Source organism: Halichoerus grypus, chromosome 8, assembly GCF_964656455.1.
Source record: "Halichoerus grypus chromosome 8, mHalGry1.hap1.1, whole genome shotgun sequence".
Lineage (NCBI taxonomy): Eukaryota > Metazoa > Chordata > Mammalia > Carnivora > Phocidae > Halichoerus > Halichoerus grypus.
Window position 1 is genome coordinate 49,242,313 of NC_135719.1, and position 24,084 is coordinate 49,266,396.

At 40.3% G+C, this 24,084-nt stretch overlaps 2 protein-coding genes across 2 annotated transcripts in view; one reads left to right on the forward strand and one right to left on the reverse strand.

Annotated features, from left to right (window-relative positions):
• Nucleotides 1-24,084, reverse strand: part of SLC51B (SLC51 subunit beta) — a 49,588-nt gene that overhangs the window by 18,201 nt on the left and 7,303 nt on the right. The gene's annotated exons all lie outside the window — the stretch shown is intronic.
• Nucleotides 1,016-22,816, forward strand: MTFMT (mitochondrial methionyl-tRNA formyltransferase). The gene is given in 10 exon segments (XM_036087195.2): nt 1,016-1,266; nt 3,314-3,523; nt 5,609-5,731; nt 7,338-7,440; nt 8,658-8,733; nt 13,479-13,570; nt 20,211-20,289; nt 21,157-21,239; nt 22,380-22,538; nt 22,541-22,816. Coding segments are annotated over 10 exon segments (1,182 nt in total). The 5' UTR covers nt 1,016-1,045; the 3' UTR covers nt 22,577-22,816.

The window sequence follows — 24,084 nt, forward strand, 5'->3', positions numbered from 1 at the left end:
CTCTCTCTCTAAAATAAAAATAAATACATCTTAAAAAAAAAAAAAAGAACAGCAAGCAAAGGCACAGAAGCAGGGATGTGCAGAGCTCATAATTTGGAAAGAAGGACTGACCCAGTGGTCACTGGGTCTAAGACTGTGTGATGGGGAAATGTGGTAAGAGTAAGACTAGAAAGGAAATCTAGTCTCCACTCTGTAGCCATACACAAGATGTGTGACCATACATGAGAAGGTCATTGTATGGGTCTCTGGAATACAGAATCTAAGCACTAAAGTTCCTTGCAGTTCTTTTGGGGACAGCTTCCCCTGCTTTTTTCCCCTGAAAATCTCCCTTATGGTATGTATCCCTCTGTGTAGGAGGGAACCCACAGGATAGGGGCAAGAGTGGGGCCTTAGATTCATCAGAATGACTGTGAGCAAGTAACTGAGCTCAGTTTCCTCAGTGCAAAATGGGGACTTTGACTTGCCTAGTACATAAGGATTGCCATGAAGACCAAATGGTAAGGATAGCAGGATTTGAAGCAACTAGCTGAACTAGCTGTCAGGACCTTAGGTAGGTAATTCCCTTCACTTCACTGAACCTCGGATTCTCTTCAGTAAAATGGTTGGATAATATCTACCTTGTATGCTTGATATGAGGATTAACTGAAATAATGGGTATAAAATGCTTAGCCAAAGCATGGCATACAGTAAATATTCAGTAAATATTAATTATCATAATTACGTAATAAATGATATTTCATTGTCTGAAAACACATGATTTGCTCGCAAGAGAGCTCTTTTGGGGAAATTGGCTAAATCGTGCAAACAAATGCAATAAAAATCTTGGGGAGGCTCGAGCCGGCAAATTCCTACCGGAGCTCGAGCGCAGGCGGGTCACGCCTCCAACCACACAGGCCACACCTCCAACCACACAGACCACGCCCCAAGTCGCTAGCAGACCACGCCCATCAGCTCTCCTTCCCGGCCCCGCCCCTTCGGCCGAGCACGCGCACCCCCCCTTCTACCTTGAGGCGCCTGCGCAGGATAGGCCACCCCCCAGGAGGTCATGAGGGTGCTGGTTCGGCGCTGCTGGGGGCCCCGGCCGGTGGGTGGCGGTTCGGGCGGTAAGCCGAGACCCCAGTGGCGAGCGCTGGCCGGGCTCGGCGCCTCTCCTGGCGGGGAGGATGGCCGGGGCGTCCGAGTCCGCGAGAAGCCGCCCTGGCGGGTGCTCTTCTTCGGCACGGACCAGTTCGCCCGCGAGGCGCTGCGGGCGCTGCACGCCGCCAGGTACAGGGCCGGGGCTTGGGGGGCCCGGCTGCCCAAGGCGCTGATGCCGAGCCTCTGCGGCCGGCCCCGAGGGTTTGCACTCCGCGCCAGCGAAAGCAGCAGAGCCGGAAGGGTCTGGGCCCAGATCTCCGCGTCTCCAGGCGCCCGGAAGGTGCACGGCACCCGCCTGGTCCCTCCGGTCTACACTCCCTCACCGGGCTCTGTCTCTCGGTTCTCCAAGCGCTAGCGGGTGCCCCACGTGCCAAGCCGGCGCTAGTCGCTTTGCACACATCGCCTCTGTCCTCTGCCACCACCTCCTTGCCCCATTTGTGTGTAAGGAAACCGGAGCTCAGAGAGGTTAAGCGATTGTCCAAGGTCATCAGCTGAGCAGGTCGGGCCTTGAAACGGGTTCTGACTTCGAAGTCCTCCTCTTTCCAATTCCTCCTTCTGCCTCCTATTCATTTAATTTGTACCCTCCAATCCTCAGGGCTTCTTACCGGGCACATGCACACCCATGTCTCACTTCTCCGCTCCCCTCCCCATCTCCTCCCTGTATACAACGGGACCCAGTTTTCTGGGGCTGAAATGAGGACACAGTCCAAAAACGAACTATTTGCAACTGAATAAATTCATAAATCAGAACTCTTAGGTATTCATTTAGTATTTCTACGATTTAACAAACGCCATTTACTGGGGTGGGGGAGGGGATTGAGATCCAACCTGTTCTGAGAGTCCATGCTATATGGTGGCTTGACCCAGCTATACTGCTCTGCCTGCCTTCCCCCAACCTCCATTTGTTATTTTTCCACAGCGTTTTTTCCTGATGCACCCCCCACACTCAGTTGTCATCTCCATCAAGTCTTCTTCATAGCAGCCCCTTTTATTGACAACCCCATCAATCCCCTCCTATCATATTCCTCCCTCCACCACTCTGCTCTGTGCACACACCCTGAAACGCTCCCTCACACATGTTCCTTTTGCACACCCTCCATGATGTACTCTCCACAAAATGCTTTCCGCAGATTGTTTCCAGAATCTCATGGCATGTGTCCTGACCTTTCTGCTGATGCTTTGCTTGGCAGCTCCATTACTCCTGTGCTTTGTCTTTAGGGCCCTCCTATATACTCCTTTTCTCATAACTCCTCAACACGTGATGTAGTAACTGGTAAATAAACTAACACCCTCTGGGCACTGGACTACGATGCAGCAGGTAAAAAGAAAGAGGTAGTACTACATGTACTGCTATGGAATGATGTCCATGGGATATATTTTGTGTTTTTTTTTTTTTAAGTATTTGTTGGATCGAGGGGCGCCTGGGTGGCTCAGTCAGTTAAGCGGCTGCCTTCAGCTCAGGTCATGATCTCAGAGTCCTGGGATCCAGCCCCGTGTCGGGTTTTCTGCTTAGTGAGGAGTCAGCTTCTCCCTCTCCCTCTGCCCCTTCTCCCTGCTTGCCTCCCGTGTGCGCTCTTTCTCTCTCTCTCTAATAAATAAAATCTTTCAAAATAAATAAAATAAAAGTATTTCTTGTTTGGCTAACACATGGTTGTGGTACAAAATTCAAAAGGTTCAAAGGACATACAGTGAGAAGTCAGTTCCTTCCACCTCTATCTTCCATTTCCAGTGTCTCTCTTCAGAGACAGCCACTGTTTTCAGTTTCTTATTCTAGAAATGTTTGCTGGATATACGAGCAGATGTATATTTGACCCACTTTTTTAAAAGACTCACATAATAGTTATATAGTGTTGTTAAGAGGGAAAAACCAAAATGTAGAGCAGTATAAGCAATATCCTATTTGTGTAAAATGTACCATATGTTTCTCTTTGCACAGGGAATTTGTAGAACCATGCTATCCAAACAGTAGCCATTAGCCACATGTGGCTCTTTAAATTACAAATAATTAAAATTAAATAAAAAACAAAAACTCAGTCTCTCAGTGTACTAGTTTTAATCATTTACCCTTAAATGTCTCATGAATCTAACCATAAAAGTACTGTGGAAGTATGTGAAGTACTTTAGCTTTGAGTCATTGTCCTAACACTCCTATTTTCGTCTAATCTTTCCAACTTAGAGAAAACAAAGAGGAAGAGTTAATTGAAAAATTGGAGGTGGTCACAGTGCCCTCCCCATCCCCAAAAGGACTACCAGTGAAGCAATATGCTGTCCAGTCTCAGCTTCCAGTGTATGAGTGGCCAGATGTGGGATCCGGAGAGTACGACGTTGGAGTGTTAGCTTCATTTGGCCGACTTTTGAGTGAGGCTCTTATTCTTAAATTTCCCTAGTAAGTTTTTTTTTTAAGGGAATATAGTATAGAGGCCTTGGTCTTTATATATGAGCCTGGTGTCTAAAGTGCAATGATTTGAATTCTAATTCTGCTTTCTTTACTATTTTAAGATAAAAAAATTTTGTTAGTGTCATGAATTGTTGAAATGTGTGATGCTCTTGATCTCTGGGCTCTCACCCACCCTCATTTAAATTCCATATAGATGCTGACAGTTCCCCAATGTGTCCCTCCAGTTCAGATCTCTCCCTGAAATCCAGGCCCCTGATACCCACCACCTCCTGCACACTTCTGCTTGGGTGTCTGATAGGCACCTTACATTTAAGATGTCCTAAACTACATTCCTGAACTTTTGCCCAAAACCTGCTCCTCCCCAAATCTTCATCTCAGTAAATGGCAACTCCACCCTCTGATTGTTCGGACTCAAAACCTTTCAGTGGCTCGTGATTCCTTCTCTCACACCACACATCCAATCCATCAGGAAATCTTATTGGCTCTGCCTTTGAATTCTAGATAGAATTCACCTGTCGGGTTCTGCAGTAGCCCCTGCCTGATGTCTGCTGCCCTTGGCCTTCTCAGTCTTTTACCAACCCAGCAGCCAAAGTGATCCTTTTAAAGCAGAGGCTGGATCATGTCACTCTGCTCAACGTTCTTACACAGAAGTCATCAAAGTCCTTATAGGGGCCTGTAAGGACCTACCTACTGGGCTTGGTCCCCTCCTGGCTGTCTGGCCTCATCTCCTCGTGTTACTCCTCAGGTTCACTCCACTCCAGCCACACTAGCCTCTCTGCTGTTCCTTGAACTTGCTGAACATTTATCTTCTTCAAGATACTACTGTTTCCTCTGCCTGGAATATCTGCATGGCTTATTCCCTTACCTCCTCACGGCTTTGTTCAAGTGTCTCCTTATTGGTAAAACTTTCTGTGACCCCTGTGAAAACTTTTGTCTCCCACCCAGTACTCTTACCTCTTCTCTGCTTTATTTTCCTCCACAGCCCTTAGAACCATTTGGCAGGGCGCCTGGGTGGCTCAGTTGGTTGGGCGACTGCCTTCGGCTCAGGTCATGATCCTGGAGTCCCGGGATCGAGTCCCGCATCGGGTTCCCTGCTCGGCAGGGAGTCTGCTTCTCCCTCTGACCCTCCTCCCTCTCATGCTCTCTGTCTCTCATTCTCTCTCTCGCAAATAAATAAAATCTTAAAAAAAAAAAAAAAGAACCATTTGGCAAACTTTTTACACAGTTTTGTATTGCTTATCTCCCGCTCTTGGCATGTAAGCTCCCTGAGGGCAGTATTTTTCCTCCTTTGGTTCAGTGTCGCTTGTATCCCCAGCACATGGACTGTGCTCAGTAAATATTTGTTGGGTGAATGAGGCGGGTCTGAACAGTGGAATTTTGAGTATAAGACTCTCGTATACATGCACTCTCAAGTGCATATTCCTGCGGTGGAGATATCATCAAACTAATCAGCTTACTTAGTAAATGATTTAAATTGTTCATCTATGGGCAATAGGTGTGTTGGGATAAACAGCAAAGGTGAAGAGATCATTGGATGGGGATTCAAGCAGCTTGTTTTAGGCATTCTCTATGCAAACTAAATGAAACAGGGTAATTGGACTAAACTATAATCACATTGTCCATGAGATGCACAGGAGGGTTTGAGTGCTTCTCCTCCTAGAGTATAAAAGGTATTTTTTTGCTTTTACTTAACTCCCAGGGATGCCTGGCTGGCTCAGTCAGTGGAGCGTGTGACTCTTGATCTCAGGGTTGTGGATTCGAGCCCCATGTTGGGTATAGAGATTACTTTAAAAATAAAATCTTTAAAAACTCCCAGACATCACAGACTGTTGTGGAACATCTTTGGGACAGTGAATAGTTGTTCTTTTTCTGTTTTTAATTGAGTTTCACTGGTCTCTTATAAGAGAGTAAACAATCCCTGGCTCCCTTTACAGGTGGTATAAGACTAGATTCAACTTTATTTTTCAAACTTTCTGGGGAAGTATAATGATGAAAAGTCGCATATTTGTTTAGGTCACAGGAACTAAATGGTAAAGCCCACTTGCACACTAATTTCTGCCTTTTCTGACTCAGTGGCATCTTGAATGTCCATCCCAGTTGCCTCCCGAGGTGGCGTGGTCCAGCCCCTATAATCCATACCGTGCTTCACGGAGACACAGTTACTGGAGTAACAATTATGCAAATCAGGCCTAAAAGGTAGAAGATATTTTCTTGTCTCTAGACTTTGTGGTTTTGAATGTTGATGTCAGTCTGTTTGGAGGGGATGTGGAAGTGGATGAATGGATGGTGCTCACTAATTCCTCTAACTCCAGAGTGCCTTCCCTCTCTGTCTTCCTGGTTGCTAATATAAACTATATGTGGCTTGGTGTTATGTAGTGCCTCTGTAAGTCCTTGTGAAATGTTTGACTTGTTAACTGGAAGAAATTATAGTACTAACAGCCGGATTTCTATAAAGAACATTGTGCAAATGAGAGATGGATTTTTGTATATGAGTTGTAATCAGTCTTGGTTCTGCTGGCCTTGGTTTCTATGGTCAAAAAATTTTTGGAACCTGAAGACTACAGTATATGCCAGTGTGTATTTATCTTAAACATTTGATTTTTTTATCCTACTATAGTCTAAAACAGGATTATATTAAGCTTCTATCTGTTATCACCTAATGTCCCCATAGAAAATAATTCACAACTTCACAAGAACAACTGCATACCTGGGATTTGCTTTAACTTACTTCAGAAAACAAGAGGGACAGATGAAATGAGTTGTAAAACTTTGATAATTCTAAACTCTGGATGATGTTATGGGGATTCAAGAGACTACTCACTCTGTTTTTTGTGGATGTTTGTAAAATAGTAAGCATTTTATTAAAGCTCTTAGGTTGGAAATAGAATTAACAACCACAAAGTTAAGTATTTAAAATGAAGCGTATTTCTGGGGCACCTGGGTGGCTCAGTCGTTAAGCGTCTGCCTTCGGCTCAGGTCATGACCCCAGGGTCCTGGGATCGAGCCCCGCATCGGGCTCCCTGCTCAGCGGGAAGCCTGCTTCTCCCTCTCCCACTCCACCTGCTTGTGTTCCCTCTCTCACTGTCTCTCTCTCTCTGTCAAATAAATAAATTAAAAATCTTTAAAAAAATAAAAATAAAAAAAATAAAATGAAGCGTATTTCTAATAAAAGCTGATAGCCAGTTTTTATGGAGCTTAGTGTAAAATGTAAGACTGTGGGAATGCAAATACACTTGTACCTACTTATAATCACCAATGATTAGAATCCAGGCAAAACTCTTGTCCTTTATTGGGGAGAGTATGTGCTATGGTGAGCGCTGTGAATTGTGTAAGAGTGACGAATCACAGACCTGTACCCCTGAAACAAATACATTATAAAAATAAATAAATTAATTAATTAAAAAAACCTCTTGTCCTTTGAGAAAGGAAATATAGAAAGAAATCATTATGAATTTTTTAATGGTACTTCCTTGGAAAATAAATTTTTGCTCTATGCCCTCATTGTATAAATAGAAGCTTTTAAAATACTGTTTATTACTAAAGGTGGAATTATTTGCAGCTGCAATTAAATCCCTGATATGCAACTTCCCATACTTTTCTCCTTTAGAAAAAAAATAGATTTAAAATCTGAGTACAGGCCAGATTTTGCTTTCCCTTCTCTTAAACTGACGTTTCTCTTTTGCTAAACAGTCAAATCCACAGCCAGGGTTAAACTATCCTTGTGGTATGTAAACACTCATGTAGATAAACCTGTTGATCTGAAGGAACGGTAATGTCGTTATTTGCTTTTGATTTTTGGTAGGTTTGATGTCGGCCCAATTCTCAAACAGGAGGCGGTTCCTGTGCCACCTAAGAGCACCGCCAAGGAACTGGAGGAAGTGCTGTCCAGACTGGGGGCCAACATGGTACGGTTCTCTAACACCCCACTGCTTTGTGCTCATTTCCTGGGTCTCCTGCCTGTCAGGGATGCAAAGAACACTTCTGTAATGCGTCATTTTCAGCTTTTTGTTTCTTTTAATTGATTTCTCTCCCTGCTTCCTAAAATCGAGGTTGGCATTGCTCATGTAAGTCTTTGGGAAATGTACAGAGTGGGTACTTAATACAGGCTCTCCTGAAACACGCGAGCTTCTTTGGCCCCCCACGTTCCAGTGAGGCCATTAGGCGCTGCTTCCCGGTTTCAGCCTCCGGCTCTTAGACTCGCCTGGCGCCCCTGTCAGACTGGCCAACAGCCATCCCCTCAGTGACCCTGCATTCCTCCACTTCTGCGCCTGCGCTGAGGTCACCGCCTCCATACGCCCTGGAGTTCTGCTGACCCCCTCACTGTAAATGAACTCTTTGGCTTTGTATAGCTCGAATCTGCATACAGGAGGTCTGAGTCAGTGCTTAATAACCAAATCACTGATTTTCATATGAACTAGTTAATTTTCTGTAGAGGGTAGTTTTTCCCCAACTATCTAGATGGTGCTTCCTAATCTAGGCACTCGCCTCAGAAATGGTATTGTAATAATAGTGGCTCTCATTTTTCGAGCACGGGCTCGTGTGCCAGGACTATTCTGGATCCTCTGTAGACTTATTTTTTTTTTTTTACCTTCCCAACAAACAGACTTTGAGGTAGCCTGTTACTGTCGCCAGTTTTTAGAGATGATGACACTGAAGGCCACACAAGTCAAGTAACTTTCTCCTCACACCACGAGCCTCACGGTAAACGTGGACGCCCGACACTATTCCCAGAGGAGGGGACAAGCTGGTGGAATTGGGATTTGAACCCAGAACTGTGTGGCTCCAGAGTACATTTCCTTCTTTGAGGCTTCACTGCCTTCCCTCCTAGGAGTTAGAGTGTGGATTCCCGAGCACACATTGTCCTGACGAGAAGAGCTTGCATAGCCAGCAAAGCTCAGCATTCTCTGGAAGCACATCTTTGCTCTGTCCTCTGCAGAGAGCAGCATCTCCACTGAGATCCCATTGAGGAGACCTGTCTCGTCACAGCTTAAGGCAGTTTACCGCCCTGCCCTGCCACACAGCTCCTTCAAAGCTTTCCATAATGTCATGGTACTCAATTATAATGTATCTCTGCTTTTGTTCTTTTCATCTTGCATATGTTGCTCTCCCTTTTTTTTTTAAGCTTATTTCAGTTTTGAAGAATTTGCCTGAGAGTTTGAGCAATGGAAGGCAGCAGCCAACTGAGGGAGTGACACATGGTGAGTGAAGGCTGCAGAGACCCTTACCCCTTCACGCGGTTTTTGTCTGTCATGATAGCACCTGAACGCTCTGACTTCACTGGCACATTGCCCTGGATTTTGACTAAAGATTGAGTGCCCACTTGTATGTCCCTTTCCAAAGAATGGCTGGTATAGAGTCTCTTTTCCTCTTAACATGTAGTCTCTTGAAGGATTGGAAAATTTTTCCCTATTCTTTATATTGAAAAGTACCAAACACAGAGATAAGTTAAAAGATGATGAATACCAGGGCACCCGGGTGGCACAGTCAGTTAAGCATCCGACTCTTGGTTTTGGCTCAGGTCATGATCTCAGGGTTGTGAGACTGAACCCCACATCAGGTTCTGTGTTCAGTGGGGAGTCTGCTTAAGATTCTCTCTTCCTCTCCCTTTGCCCCTCCCTCACTCTGTCTAAGGTAATAAGATAAATAAATAAATCTTTAATTAAAAAAAGGATGAATACCTGTTTAACCCAGACTCAGTAATTATTAATTATTAATATTTGGTCATATTTTCTTTCTCTATGTGTATGTGTTTATTTAGTATATATATTTTTTAAATTTCTGCTTTCCTTTGGAAGTATGCATCATAACCTTTCATTTGTTCGTAAATACTTCAACATGCATCTCTCTTTTTTTTTTAATTTTATTTATTTATTTGTCAGAGGGAGAGGGAAAGGGAGAGGGGGAGAGAGAGAGAGCGCACAAGCAGGGGGAGCAGCAGGCAGAGGGAGAAGCAGGCTCCTGCTGAGCAAGGAGCCCAGTGCGGGACTCGATCCCAGGACCCTGAGATCAAGACCCGAGCCGAAGGCAGACGCTTTACTGACTGAGCCACCCAAGCATCCCTCAACACGCATCTCCTGAGAGAAATGAATAGTTCCCTAATAGCGTCTAATATCCAGTACATAAATGTTCCTAATTGTCTAAAAACTTATTTTTTAGCTGTATAGTTATTCAAACTAGTATCTAATTATAATTAGTTGGTATGTCTCTTTAATCTAGAGTAATTCCTCCATTATTTTTCCCCCTCCATGTCACTGACTTTTTGAAGAGAATAGGCTAGTTGTCTATTTCCTTCCAGTGTTGTTTAACTTGTTTTTCTAGCCTTTATATTTCTTGTGAATTGGAAATTCTAAAGGCTTGATTAGACTTAGGCTTGAAGTTTTTGGAAAGAGTATTTCATAGATGATGTTGTGTTCCAGTGGTATTTGTTTCAGTTTGTTTTTAATTTTAAGGATAGCTTTTTATTTTTATTTATGATTTATTTCTTGACTACGTAAAACATTTACATGATTCAAAAGTCAAAACTGTTTAAAAGGATATACTCCGAGAAGTGTCACCCCTCTCTGCTCTAGTGTTTGGATGTCACATCAGTGAGCCATAATACCAGGTTGCATCAAGGCTGGTGAAGTTGAGTTTGATCACTTGGTTGAGTCCATTGTAAAGATTTGTTTTTCCCTTTGCAGTTGGCAGGTAATCTGTGGGGTAGTGCTTTGGCACCATGCAAACATCCTGTTCTCCAACAACCTTTCACATAATGATTTTGGCATGGCTTGGTGCTTCTTCCCTGAATGAATTATATCATTAGGGATTGCAAAATGGTGATTTTCCAATTCCTTTTACCTTTAATATTTGGCATTATTCTGTAAAGAATAATGTAAAGAATATTCTGTAAAGAAGAGCTTTTCCTCACTAATTGAAGATGAATCTTAGTTCATCCTAAAATGGCAGGATCAATGCTTAATTCTTTCTCTACCAATTTTTAGAGTAAGAAGTTGGTGCCACAATCACCTTCAATTATGGTGGCAAATGAGTTTTTTAAATTATGATTTGACTCATGGATTTTCACTTATTGTGTTTTACAATTAATTATATTTATAATTCTTTGTCCTGCTCAAGTCATCCCAAATTTGGCCAGTGGGAGCCCCCTAAAGTTGGGTCCTGAATCCTTTTGACAACCTCAACTAGTTTTTGAGTGCTTCCTTGCTTTCTTTTATAAGATGTCCCAGACTCACCTTATAAATTCTCTGTCCCATGTTGGAATGAACCATCTCCCCCTTGTTTGTTTTAGTGGGGGGGTGGTATTTAGAAGCTATCTGGTACAACAGTGTGTTCCAAGATAAGGTGTCAATGGACAAGGTGAGGCATTATATTTTTTAAATAATATTTGACTTCATACCATTAGTTTCAAATATTTAAGATTTTATTTATTTGAGAGAGAGAGAGAGAGCAGGAGGAGGAGCAGAGGGAGAGAAACAAGCAGACTCTGGGCTGAGCATGGAGCCCAATGCAGTGCTCGATCCCACAACTCTCAGATCATGACCTGAGCTGAAATCAAGGGTCACTCAGCTGACTGAGCCACCCAGCACTCCCCGCCATTCAAATTTTGAATTTCAGGGTTTTTCTTTCTTTTTTTTTTTTTTTTTAAAGATTTTATTCATTTATTTGACAGAGAGAGACACAGTGAGAGAGGGAACACAAGCAGGGGGAGTGGGAGAGGGAGAAGCAGGCTTCCCGCTGAGCAGGGAGCCCAATGTGGGGCTCGATCCCAGGACCCTGGGATCATGACCTGAGCCGAAGGCAGACGCTTAACGACTGAGCCACCCAGGCGCCCCAAATTTCAGGGTTTTTCTTATATTTTCTTTTAAACTGAATATCTTTTCAAAAGTTAATACTGACCTATTTATTTAATTGCTAGGCCTAAAATAGTTTCAAAATTACAACACCAGTAGTATTAAAACAGTAAAATTGCTGAGTAATATTTCATATTCCTCTGCAGGTTTTTTTTTGTTTTTTTTTTTTTTCCCATAGACTATATCCTGCTAAGAGTATGCAATCAGAGTACTGTGTCCAAAACTTACTGGAGATGATGATTATTTTTCCCATGTGGTTTTGTTACCCAGTTTGATATATAGTTAGGTTTATTTGTTTCAGTTTGTTTTCAATTTTCAGAGTTGCTTTTTTTTCTCTTTATGATTAAACTTTATTTTTTGAATCATATAAAACATCTCTATGATTAAAAAATTTAAGCTTTTTGAAAAACTATACTCAGAGAGGTCTCACTTCCATCCCTAGCTGCTCCTCCCTGTTTCCCTCCATGAGTGAGTTTTTTTTTTTTGAAGATTTTATTTATTTGACAGAGAGAGACACAGCAAGAGAGGGAACACAAGCAGGGAGAGTGGGAGAGGGAGAGAGAGAAGCAGGCTTCCTGCTGAGCAGGGAACCTGATGCGGGGCTCGATCCCAGGACCCTGGGATCATGACCTGAGCCGAAGGCAGACGCTTAACCATCTGAGCCACCCAGGCGCCCCCATGAGTGAGTATTTTTATGAGTTTATGATTTAGCCTTCCAGTTGTTTCCTTTTATCAAAATAAGCAAATACCACATATTTTTAAATTGATTTTTCCTTTATTCTTTCACAAAACGTGGCATAAAATATATACTCTTTTGTACCTTTGGTTTTTTGGGTTTGTTTGTTTGGTTGGTTTTTGTTTTTGTTTTTACTTAACCGTGTACCCTGGAAATCCTTTCCTATCAATAAGAAGAGATTTTCCTTGTTCCTCTTTATGGCAGCATAGTTCTCACTTATGTGGATGTATCATAATTTATTCAACAGATCCCCTGTTGATGGACATTTTGTTTGTTTCCAAACTTTTGCTATTTCAAATAATGCCATTATAAATAACTTGAAGCATATGTAACTTCCAAATCCAATAGATGAGAAATTGTATCTTGGAGTAGTTTTAATTTACATTACTCCTGTGAGTGAGGTTGAGGATCTTTTTGTATGTTTAAAGACTACTTGGCATTTCTTTTTTCCAGGAAGGAACATTATATCTTTTGCCCATTTTTCTATCACATTTTTGGTCTTTTTCTTCTCAGTTTTTAGGGTACTTTATTTGATAGATATAAATAAATCTACATAACAGATATAAAGTAGTCCTAGATATTATATTAATATTACATAGATATATATTTTAGATTACATGTAATTATAAATTTTATATTTGTTATAAATAGATCTAAAGTATTGTGATAAAAATTACAAATACTTTCTGGTTTGTTTTTTTGTTGTTGTGTTGTTGTTTTTTAAGTAATCTCTACACTCAACGTGGAGCTCGAACTTACAAACCCAAGATTGAGAGTCTCATGCTCTACAAACTGAGCCAGCCAGGCGCCCCTGTCATTTGTTTTTAGACTTGATTTATGACCTTTCTTTTTGTCTTACAAAAGTTTATTTTTATTAAAAGTTTATTTTTATGTAGTCATATTTGTCATTCTTTAATTGCTTCTGGATTTTGAGTCATTGTTAGAAGGGCTTTTTCTACTCCCGGGTTACAAAGAAATTCACCCATTTTTCTTTTAGTATTTGTATGATTGATTTATTTTTACTTTATATTATGGAAAATTTCAAATATATTCAAAAGTTGAGAAAATAATACAAGTTCTCTTGTATCATTCAGCATCAATAGTTGCCAGTTCAGGGGCACCTGGGTGGCTCAGTTGTTAGGCGTCTGCCTTCGGCTCAGGTCATGATCCCAGGGTCCTGGGATCGAGCCCCACATCGGGCTCCCTGCTCAGTGGGAAGCCTGCTTCTCCCTCTCCCACTCCCCTTGCTTGTGCTCTCTCTCTCAAATAAATAAATAAATAAAATCTTAAAAAAAAAATAGTTATCAGTTCATGGACATAGAATCTGATATTTATTCTTGCTCTTGGCTTTGTCCTGCAGCCCCTAAGATTTCTGCTGGTACCAGCTGTATAAAATGGGAGGAACAAACTTCAGAGCAAATATTCAGACTTTATCGTGCCATTGGAACTATAGTAAGTTGGAAGTCAGATTGCAGTTTTACCTAATTGTGCGTGTGTTTAATTCATTTTCAAAATATTTTTACTTAGGAATGAATCTCAACTAAACCTAAGAATCCTGAAATTCATTTTATTCTTAAAACTTTTAATCTGATAAAATATACATAACATAAATTTACCATTTTAACAATTTTTAAGTGTATAAATAAGTAACATTCAGTACATTCATATCGTTGTGCAGCCATTGCCACTATCCATCTCCAGAACTTTTTCATCGTCCCAAACTGAAACTCGGTACCCACTGAACACTAATTCCCCCAGCCCCCTTCCCGCAGTCCCTGGTAACCACTATCCTACTTTCTGCCTCTTAGAATTTGCTTATTCTAGGTACCTCATATAAGTGGAATCATACAATATTTGTCCTTTTGTGTCTGGCTCATTTCACTTAGCATAATGTCCTTAAGGTTCATCCATGCTGTACCATGTAGCAGAATGTCATTCCTTTTTAAGTCTGAAAAATATTCCATTGTATGTATATACCACATTTTGTTTATCCATTTATCAGTCAGCGGAGGTTTGGGTTGTTTCCCCCTTTTGGCTATTGTGAATAATGCTGCTGTGGACACTGGTGTACAAATCTGTTCGAGTCCTTGCTTTCAAAAATTCTTTTGTGTATATGAAATTCATTTTTTAAATATTCTTTAAACTTCAAGTTTTTATATGGGCCTTAGAATTCACAAAGCACTTTTGAATATACATATATATTCTGCAGTTTCCCATAACCAAGTTTTATTACCCATTTCATAGATGAGAGGAATGAAAGTGAAGCAATGAACTTCAGGGTGCCCCATCACAAAATAATGAATCTAAATTTTCTAATGCCTAGTCCAGTGCTTTTCCCAGTATATCTTTCTGCCCGTAGCCAATTTTTTACAACTGAATTCTTAAATCCTCAATTTCTACAGATGGTACACAAAATGGAGTTGTAACTGTAACTTATTAAATAGTTCTTTATTTATACTTATAGTATTTATTAAATACTTATTAAAATACCTGGGGCACCTGGCTGGCTCAGTTGGTGGAGCGTATGACGCTTGATCTCAGGGTTGTAAGTTCAAGCCCCACATTGAGGGTGTAGAGATTACTTAAAATCTTTTTTAAAAATTAAAAAAAATACTTATTAAAAAACCTGAGTTCAATTCTCAGTTCTTTGACAAATGTATTGGGTTTTTTTCCCCTTCATTTTGATAGCCTCTTGGGTTGTTTGAACTTGGGGCCTACCAAGTGTGGGGTTTTTAATGGGCCACCTGTTATTAACATTGATTAAGATGGAGACCTGGCACTGCATATTTCTAGCATGCCAGGTTCTTCAGTGAGGATCTCAACCTCATGTGTGGGTATCATCTGATTTTAAGTTGATGAAATTGGGCTTAAAGTAGAGAATGCATGGTTACTGAATATTGCTCAAGGTCACATTGCCAGTTAGTGAGAGGCAGGTTTTGAACCAGATCTGTCTGACTTCAAACCCGGTACTTTTCCCACAGAAGAGCAGAATGGCATAGAGAGAGGAACATGGACTTTAGAGCCAGGCAGAGCTGGGTTCCATCTTGTCTCTGCCACTTCCTAATTTGATAGACTTGGGAAAATTATTTAACCTCTGAGCTTTAGTTTGTTCATCTGAAAATCAGGGCTGATATAATGTATATAAAGCATCTAGTATAGATTCTGGCAAAGAGTAGGTACTCATTAAATGTTATCTGCTATTATTCATGCATTCGTTAAGCAAAATTGTTTTTAAAGATTTTATTTATTTATTTGTTAGAGAGAGAGAGAGAGTACAGTAGGGGGAGCGGCAGGCAGAGGTGGAGGGAGAAGCAGGCTCCCCGCTGAGCAGGGAGCCCAACGCAAGGCTTGATCCCAGGACTCAGGGATCATGACCTGAGCTGAAGGCAGATACTTAACTGACTGAGCCACCCAGGCGTCCCTGTTATGTGTCAGGCATTGTACCAGGTACTAGAGATAAAGATGATGTGAGAAGGCAGAAACAAATAAGCAAATAAATAAAAATATCAGGTAGTGTGATAAGGTCTTTGATGAAAATTAAAATAGGAAAACGTGATAGACTAACTGGCAGTTATTTTAGATTAGGTAGATGGGGAAGGCATCTCTGAACTGACATTTAAGCTTTGATTTGAAAGACAGTAAGGAGCCGGTCATGCCAAGATGAGGAAAATGGCATTCCAGGCAGAGGGAGCAGCGAGTACAAAACCTAAGGTAGGCTGAACAAGATAAAGACTTCACAAGAAAAGAAAGCCACAAAGCAGGATCCCTTATGAATAGAGCGGCAAAAATTCTCAGCAGAATTAGCAAACTATATTAAACAACATATAAAAAAGGATTATATACCATGACCAAGTAGGGTTTATATGAGGAATGCAAGGTTGAGTCAACATACAAAAACCAACCCATGTAATACACCATATTAATAGAATAAAGGGCAAAAGCCACATAATTTACTCAATAGTTGCAGAAAAAGCACTTGACAAAAGTCCAACACCCTTTCATGATAAAAATGTTCAACAAACTAAGAAGGGAACTTCCTCGGGGCACCTGGGTGGCTCAGTCGGTTAAGCGTCTGCCTTCAGCTCAGGTCATGATCTCAGGGTCCTGGGATCGAGCCCCGCATCCGGCTCCCTGCTCCGCAGGAAGCCTGCTTCTCCCTCTCCCACTCCCCCTGCTTGTGTTCCCTCTTGCTGTCTCTCTCTCTGTCAAATAAATAAAATCTTTAAAAAAAAAAAAAGGGGGGGAACTTCCTCAACCTGACAAAAACCCACAGCTAACATCATATTTAATGGTGAAAGCCTGAAAGCTTTCCACCTAAAATCAGGAACAAGACAAAGATGTCCACTCTCACCAATTCTATTCAACATTGTGCTGGAAGTTCTAGCCAGGGCTATTAGGCAAGAAAAAAGAAACTACGGAATCAGACTGCAAAGGAATAAGTAAAACTCTATGTGCAGATGACATGATCTTATATATAGAAAATCATAAAGAATCCAAAAGAAACTTTAGAGCTAATAAGCAGTAAAGAAGACCTAAGTAAATGGAAAGACCTTGTTGTTCATGGGTTGAAAGACTTAATGTTGTTAAGATGGCACTATTCCCCAAATTGACCCACAGATTCCACACAATTCCTATAAAAATTCCAGTTGACGTCTTTGCAGAAATTGACAAGCTGATCCTAAAATTTATATGGAATCCCAAGAGACCCAGAATAGCCAAAAAATCTTGAAAAAGAAGGACAAAGTTAAAGAACTCACCCTTCCTAATTTCAAAACTTACTACAAAGCTACAGTAATGAAGACAGTGGGATACTGACATAAGGATTGACATATGGTCAATCGCTTTTTGATAGGGGTACCAACATAGTTTGATGGGGAAAGAATAGTCTTTTAACACATGGTGCTTAGACAGCTGGATATCCACAATCAAAAGAAATGAATTTGGATTCCTACCTCACAAACTCCAAATGGATCAGAGACCTAAATATAAAAGCTTAAATGGTAAGACTCTTGGAAGAAAACATACGGGTAAATCTTCATGACCTTGAATTAGGCAGTGGTTCTTAGATATGTTGCCTACAGCCTAAGCAACCAAACTAAAAATACAGAAATTAGACTTGAAAATTAAAAACTTGGGGCTTCAAAGAATACTATCAAGAATACGAAGAGACAACCTATAGAGTGGAGGAAAATATTTGCAAATCATATATCTGATAATGGTCTAGTATCCAGAATATATAAGGATCTCTTACAACTCTACTACAAAAAGACAAATGTGATTAGAAAATGAGCAAAGCATCTAAATAGATATTTCTTCCAAGAAGATCTATAAATGCCCACTAAACACATGAAAAGATGATCATTTTCATTAGTCATTAGGGAAATGCAAATCAAAACTGTACAGAGATAGCACTTCACCCCCACTAGGATATCTATAATTTAAAAAACAGACAGTATTGACAAGGATGTGGAGAAATTTAGAACCTTCATGCATTGTTGGTAGGAATGCAAACTGGTGCAGCTGCTATGGAAAAGTAGTTTGACAGTTCCTCAAAAAGTTAAACACAGGGGTGCCTGGCTGGTTCAGTTGGTAGAGCATGCAACTCTTGATCTTGGGGTTGTGAGTTCAATCCCCACATTGGGTGTAGAGATTACTTAAAAATAAAATCTTAAAAAAGTTAAACACAGTCACATTACCATAAAGTGATCCTTAATCTTCTGCAATTCACCTTTCCTCTTCACTGAGAAAAAGCTTGTGCTATAACAGAAGGTGAAATTTGATTCCTAGAGCTGCCATTTACTAACCAAGAGCAAAACCCGTATCTTTGGGTTTCTGCTTTTTTACCTCTAGAACAGGGTTAATAACCATGTCCACAACTGCCAAGATCAAAGGAGATAAACCTTGTGAATTAAATCCATGCAAACATATGATTTTGACAGTAATGATGGTGATACTGAAATGACTATATTCTTACCATCCCTTTCCTTTCTGCAATGCTGTGATGATAAGGTGAGGATGAGCTTTACCCTCCTCAAGAACAAGAAGTACATATTCTGAACAAGAACTATGTACCTAGCATATTTATAACTCTCAGTAAATACAAACCTTTCTTTAGTCAGCATGTGAGTTCTTTGAAAGAAAAAAGTTACACATGCAAAAATTGTTTCCTGACTTTTACTGGAAATGGGTGAAAGGAAAATAAGCCAGCAAATTATAGAAGAGGATATTGTACCAAAACATATTTTATGTAAGATCATGAACACCTATGAACTTTTCTTCAAATTTATTTAATTCTTTGATGTCACATTCAAATCTTTGAAACAATCTAACTCTTGTGAAAAATTAAATGTCCTCTTTAGGGGAGGTCATAAAGAGCATTGAATGCTGAGAATGAGAAAACCTGGATTCTGGTCCTAGGCTCTACCTGTGTCTAAACTTGGGAAAATAGCTGCATTTCTCTGGGCCTTTCTTTTCCTTGTCTATGAGATAGAGGATTGAGCTACAGTCTGAAAATAAATTTATTTACTTCAGAAATTTGAGAGAACTTATTTCCTGGTACATGTTAATTTTTATTAGTCTGAAATCAAAATGTAACGGAAGTGGCATTTCACACTGTGGGGAAGGGTGAGATGGATTATCCAGTCAATAGGGTTGGGACAACTGAACCGGTTAGCTATTAGAGGGGGAGGCCCTCAAATCATGCCTTTCAAAGTCCAAATAAAATCTAGATGGATCAAGCATTTCAATGTAAAAGAGTGAAACCACAAAGAACAGAGGGAAAAGCACAGTTGAATAATTTTATAATATTTAATAATCTTAAAGTGTGGGATAGCCCTTTTTGAGCCTAACATGAACCACTAGAGCCAAGAGAGAAAAAAACTGGCTAATATTACTCCATAAAAATAAAAACACTTATGCACGGGAAAAAAATTACTGTACCCAAGTTTAAAAGTCCATACACTGGGAAAAATTGCTATTAATAGTAGCAAGAAATTGAAAATAATTGAAATGTCCATCAGAAAGCTATTCGTTGCGGGGCGCCTGGGTGGCTCAGATGGTTAAGCCTCTGCCTTCGGCTCAGGTCATGATCCCGGGGTTCTGGGATCGAGCCCCGCATCGGGCTCCCTGCTCCACGGGAAGCCTGCTTCTCCCCCTCCTTCCTGCTTGAGCTCTCTCTCACTATCTCTGTCTCTCTCAAATAAATAAATATTTAAAAAAAAAAAAAAAGCTATTCGTTGCATAAATTATGGTATAGTCAAGATGGGAGCACTGTGCTACAGATAGAGAGGGAAGTAGACATGCATGCACTGATGAAAGTTGTCCATGCTTCAGTCGTTAGGCAAAAAAGTTCCTTGTAAGAGTACGTTCTAGATTTTTGTAATATTTGCAGGAAAAAAATACAAGGATATACACATCAAATTGTTAACAGTGGTTACTTCTCAGGATGGGAGTACAGAATAATTTCTACATTTTTTAAAACTTTTTTTAAACGTTTTATTAATTTAAGTATCTCTATGCCCAACATGGGACTCAAACTCACAACCCTGAGTTCAAGAGTTATAAGCTCCTCCGACTGAGCCAGCCAGGTGCCCCTACTTTCTAAATTTTTTTAACATAATTGTAATGCTTGCATTTTTTAAAATGAGCATAAATTTAAATTAGAAATATTAATAAAGATATAAACATTGATTTTTATTTTTAGATTTATTTATTTATTTATTAGAGAGACAGAGCATGAGAGGGGGGAGGGTCAGAGGGAGAAGCAGACTCCCCGCCGAGCAGGGAGCCCGATGTGGGACTCGATCCCGGGACTCCAGGATCATGACCTGAGCTGAAGGCAGTCGCTTAACCAACTGAGCCACCCAGGCGCCCTAAACATTGATTTTTAAAATAGTGTTTAAGGTCTTATCAATCTTGGAGACTGATGTAGAGGGTCACATCTGTGTTCTGTTTCATAAGATTTAGAGACTTAGTTCCCCGTTCTTCTGTAACTGGGAGAGAAGTCAGACCAAATTAATGCAAAATAGTAGTTGAAAGGGGTTTGGGGGTTGAGTGTATTCCATTATCATACCTTCTTTAATTTTATTTGCAGATTCCGTTGCAGACTCTCTGGATGGATAATACCATTAAACTTCTGGATTTGGTAGAAGTTAATAGTTCAGTCCTCACTGGTACTAACTTTTGAATAGCTGATGCGGAAAATGTTTTCACTATACTCCATTTGAAAATGTGTCTGTTTTACCATAGGTCACATTTACTAAAAACAAGGATTCTTTTAGTTTGTGTCAGTTCAGTAATGATAATGCTTTACACTCGTTTATTGTCTTATTCTTTGCAGTGTCCATTCTCGTGTATTTTTTCATTCAGTCATCCTAAGAATGTGGGAAGTGGGCACAGCAGTCTTACTATCCCATTTTAAGCTCTGTGATTTCCTACACTAAGGTTTTCAGGGAGTGCAGAATGACTTGGTCATTTTCATTCTGCTGAATATCATAATGAAAATCCCTGGGCAGCTCAGTGAGAATCCTAGGCCAGGGTGTAGCATTTCATGACACAGTCCATTCTGAGGCCCATCAGTGCCCTCCCAGTATGGTGGACTGAAGGAGTGGGAGCCACAGAAGGAGCTGGTCCAGCTCAGAGGGAGTCGGGGTTCCCCAGGAATCTAATTTGTTGGGTGATGGATGGAAGGGCCAGCTTAGATCCTAAGCTTCCTGTATACCTCTCCACTGGTAGCTAGTTATTTCCCCCAAATGGTCAAAACTTCTAAATTCGACATTTTTAGGTTGATCTTTGGGAGACTGGGTAAAGGACAGGTAAGTTCCTATGTGTATGGAAAGCTTCCCTTTGGGTTTGAGATGCACTAGAGCACCATGGCTCCATCATAAGTTTGGATTACAGAGTCAGGGCATCAGCAGGTATGCCCTCTAGTATTAATACTGCCTCCCGGGATGTTTTTTTTTTAATTTTAAGCACCATGAAGTTGCTTAATTATTTATTCTCTCTCATATCCTTCTTCTCCCCACCCCTCAATTCTTTAGATCCAAAATTAAGAGAACAACCTGTTATTCCAGGATCAGTAATATACCACAAACAGTCACAAATACTGCTGGTTTGTTGCAAGGTATATTTTCCTTTAGTTTTAAATTATACTCGTTTTACTGAGTTTATAGTTTATCATTTTTAGTTAAGACTTCACTCAACTGTTTATCCATCAGAGTGAGCCACTGGACAGTTTAATTTTTCTTAAGAAATAGTAGAATCTCTAGTATAATTTTTGAAAGTGATGAAGTTTTACCAAGGCATTATTACTGAAAGAAGATTCAGTAAGTTTAGGCTTTCTTAAAAGAAACTTGTATATTCTCAGTAGTAATTTAATTAACAAGTTCTTGTTTAACTAGCAACTCATCTTGTTAATGTGATGATCATAGAAGATAGCCATAGCGGAGTATCTAGCCGAACTACTACAGTGCAGGTATCCTACTTGCTTTTATTGTTCCATAGTGGTTAAAGAGGAGATTTCTTAACCTATTTAAAATGACTTTCGAACCATTGTTATTTTATGACAATGGCCTGAGAAATGTTCCACATTTCTTCCATTTCCTGGTATTTTCCTTCATATGGTGTTTATGTGCGATGTTTCACGCTCAAGAGGTCGTGTTTAAAATGTGTGATAGGGTGATCTGACCTACACAGACTGTAGATAAAGAGCTCCCACATCAGCCTCTTTTCATCTTTCTTCAGCTTATTCTTGAACGGTATAGGGTCTATATTGCAAATCTGCAGTTTGCTGTCCTAGAAGAAGCTGGGGTTGTCTGAACATGTGAATTTAAGTCCCACGAGTTATGTCACCTCGGACAAATCACTCACCTCCCTGGGCATCAGTTTTCTCTTCTAAAATCAATTTCCGCTGGGGATGATATTGGATCTGCCTACTTTTAGAGTGGTTATATTTTTGATGACCAGTCATAATAAGATACATGGACATACTCTGAAAACTGTAAAGTACCATGCCAGTATGACACACTTCTTTATTCTGCCCCCTTTATGTTTAAATAGGTTTAATTTATACAGTTCTGTACATTTGTTACCACTCAGTAATAAACTTAGAGTCAAAGAATCATATATGTTACTTAGTACAGTACTATCTGCAGCTAGGCATTTGGTAAAGATTTGTAGGTTTTCATGATAAAAGTTGTATAAGCTAAAATTTACCACCAGTTTTGCCACCACTGCCTATTCACTGTTTGTCTTTTGCCCTTAGGATGGCTGGATTGGTGTTCGATCAGTGATGCTCAAGAAAACACTAACAGCTACTGATTTCTACAATGGGTATCTGCACCCCTGGTACCAGAAGGACTCCCAAGCTCAACCAAGGCAATGCAGATTTCAGACTCTCAGACTTCCAACAAAGAAGCAGGAAAAAAAAAAATTGTTGCTATGCAACAGTGCATTAAGTAGTTAGGAAGTAGATGGACAAGAACCTACTGCATATTTGTAATTTATTAAAAGCCTTATTTACAAGGAATTACCTTGACTTTCAAAGAAGATGACACTGTTGGAGGGAAAGGAAAGAAGATTATTGTCAAAAAGATGTATTACCTCACTTCCCATTTTTTGTTTTAACAGTAGTTAAGACTCGCTTTTTTTATTTGAATAATGAAAAGAGCTTTAAATAAATTTTTTGTTTATAATGTGAAACTCAAGGAGATTTTATCTTTCCCTAAAAGCAAATGCAACTAACTAGTAACCAGTGTGTGTATGGACACACACACACATACACCCCTACTGAATAGAGGCTCCTTTAAAAAAGTGCATCTATGAAATTTTTTAGATCATATGTTCCCACTGACTATGCTATCATTTCAGCAGTATTTAATCTACATTTCTGATTTTTAACAAGCAGTAAAGTCAGCTCTTTAAATTTATCTACCATCTAGTTCTCATAAAGTAGTAAAACATACATAATATTTAATCATCTCTGTCACATGAATCTGTACTATAAATTCATATTTTACATCTAGGTTTTCTTAATATAGGGATATGCTAACATTTTTCAACTTAATTGTGCAATAAAAGTTATTGAGCATCTGGTCTGTGCAAACTCATCTCTGTCTCCGAGAGAGTCAAGCACTTCTGGGGCAGGAAAGGCATAGCGGCCAGCTGTGGAATTTTTGAAAATCTTTACATATCGGCTCTTCCTGCCTAGATTCTATCAGTAAAAATCTTTTTCCATTCATTCATTCATCCATTCCACATTTATTGATAGGGTGATCATATAATTGGTCATCTAAATTAGGCACATTCATGAGTAAAGGAAGCACTTATAATAATTACTCCTGCACAACAGGCATAAACCAGGACTCTCTGGGGCGCCTGGGTGGCTCAGTCGTTAAGCGTCTGCCTTCGGCTCAGGTCATGATCCCAGGGTCCTGGGATCGAGCCCCACATCGGGCTCCCTGCTCTGCAGGCAGCCTGCTTCTCTTCTACTCCCCCTGCTTGTGTTCCCTCTCTCGCTGTGTTTCTCTCTGTCAAATAAATAAATAAAATCTTAAAAAAAACAAACAGGACTCTCAGGCAAACCAGGTTGTATAGACATCCATCCTATTTACTGAACACTTGCTGTGCTACAGCCTTTACGCTGCTTGCTGGAGATTCACAGATTAAATAATATTTGGTATCTTCAATTTACTGGGGAGGCAAACATGTAAGCAAATATAATACTGTTATGAATGCCATAATGGAGGCATAATGGAAGCATTCAGTCTCACTTAAGGGATTCAGTGGAGGCTTTCTAGAGGAGGTAAAGCTGAATCTGAGGTTCCAAATGATGATGAGTTCACCATGCGGACTAAAGCATTCTAGCGTGTACACAGGCCTAGAGGCATAAAAGAACGCTATCTCACAGGGGGTTATGGAAATGTGTTTCTTAACTGGATGGTGGGAGCATGATGGACTTTTATTGTCAT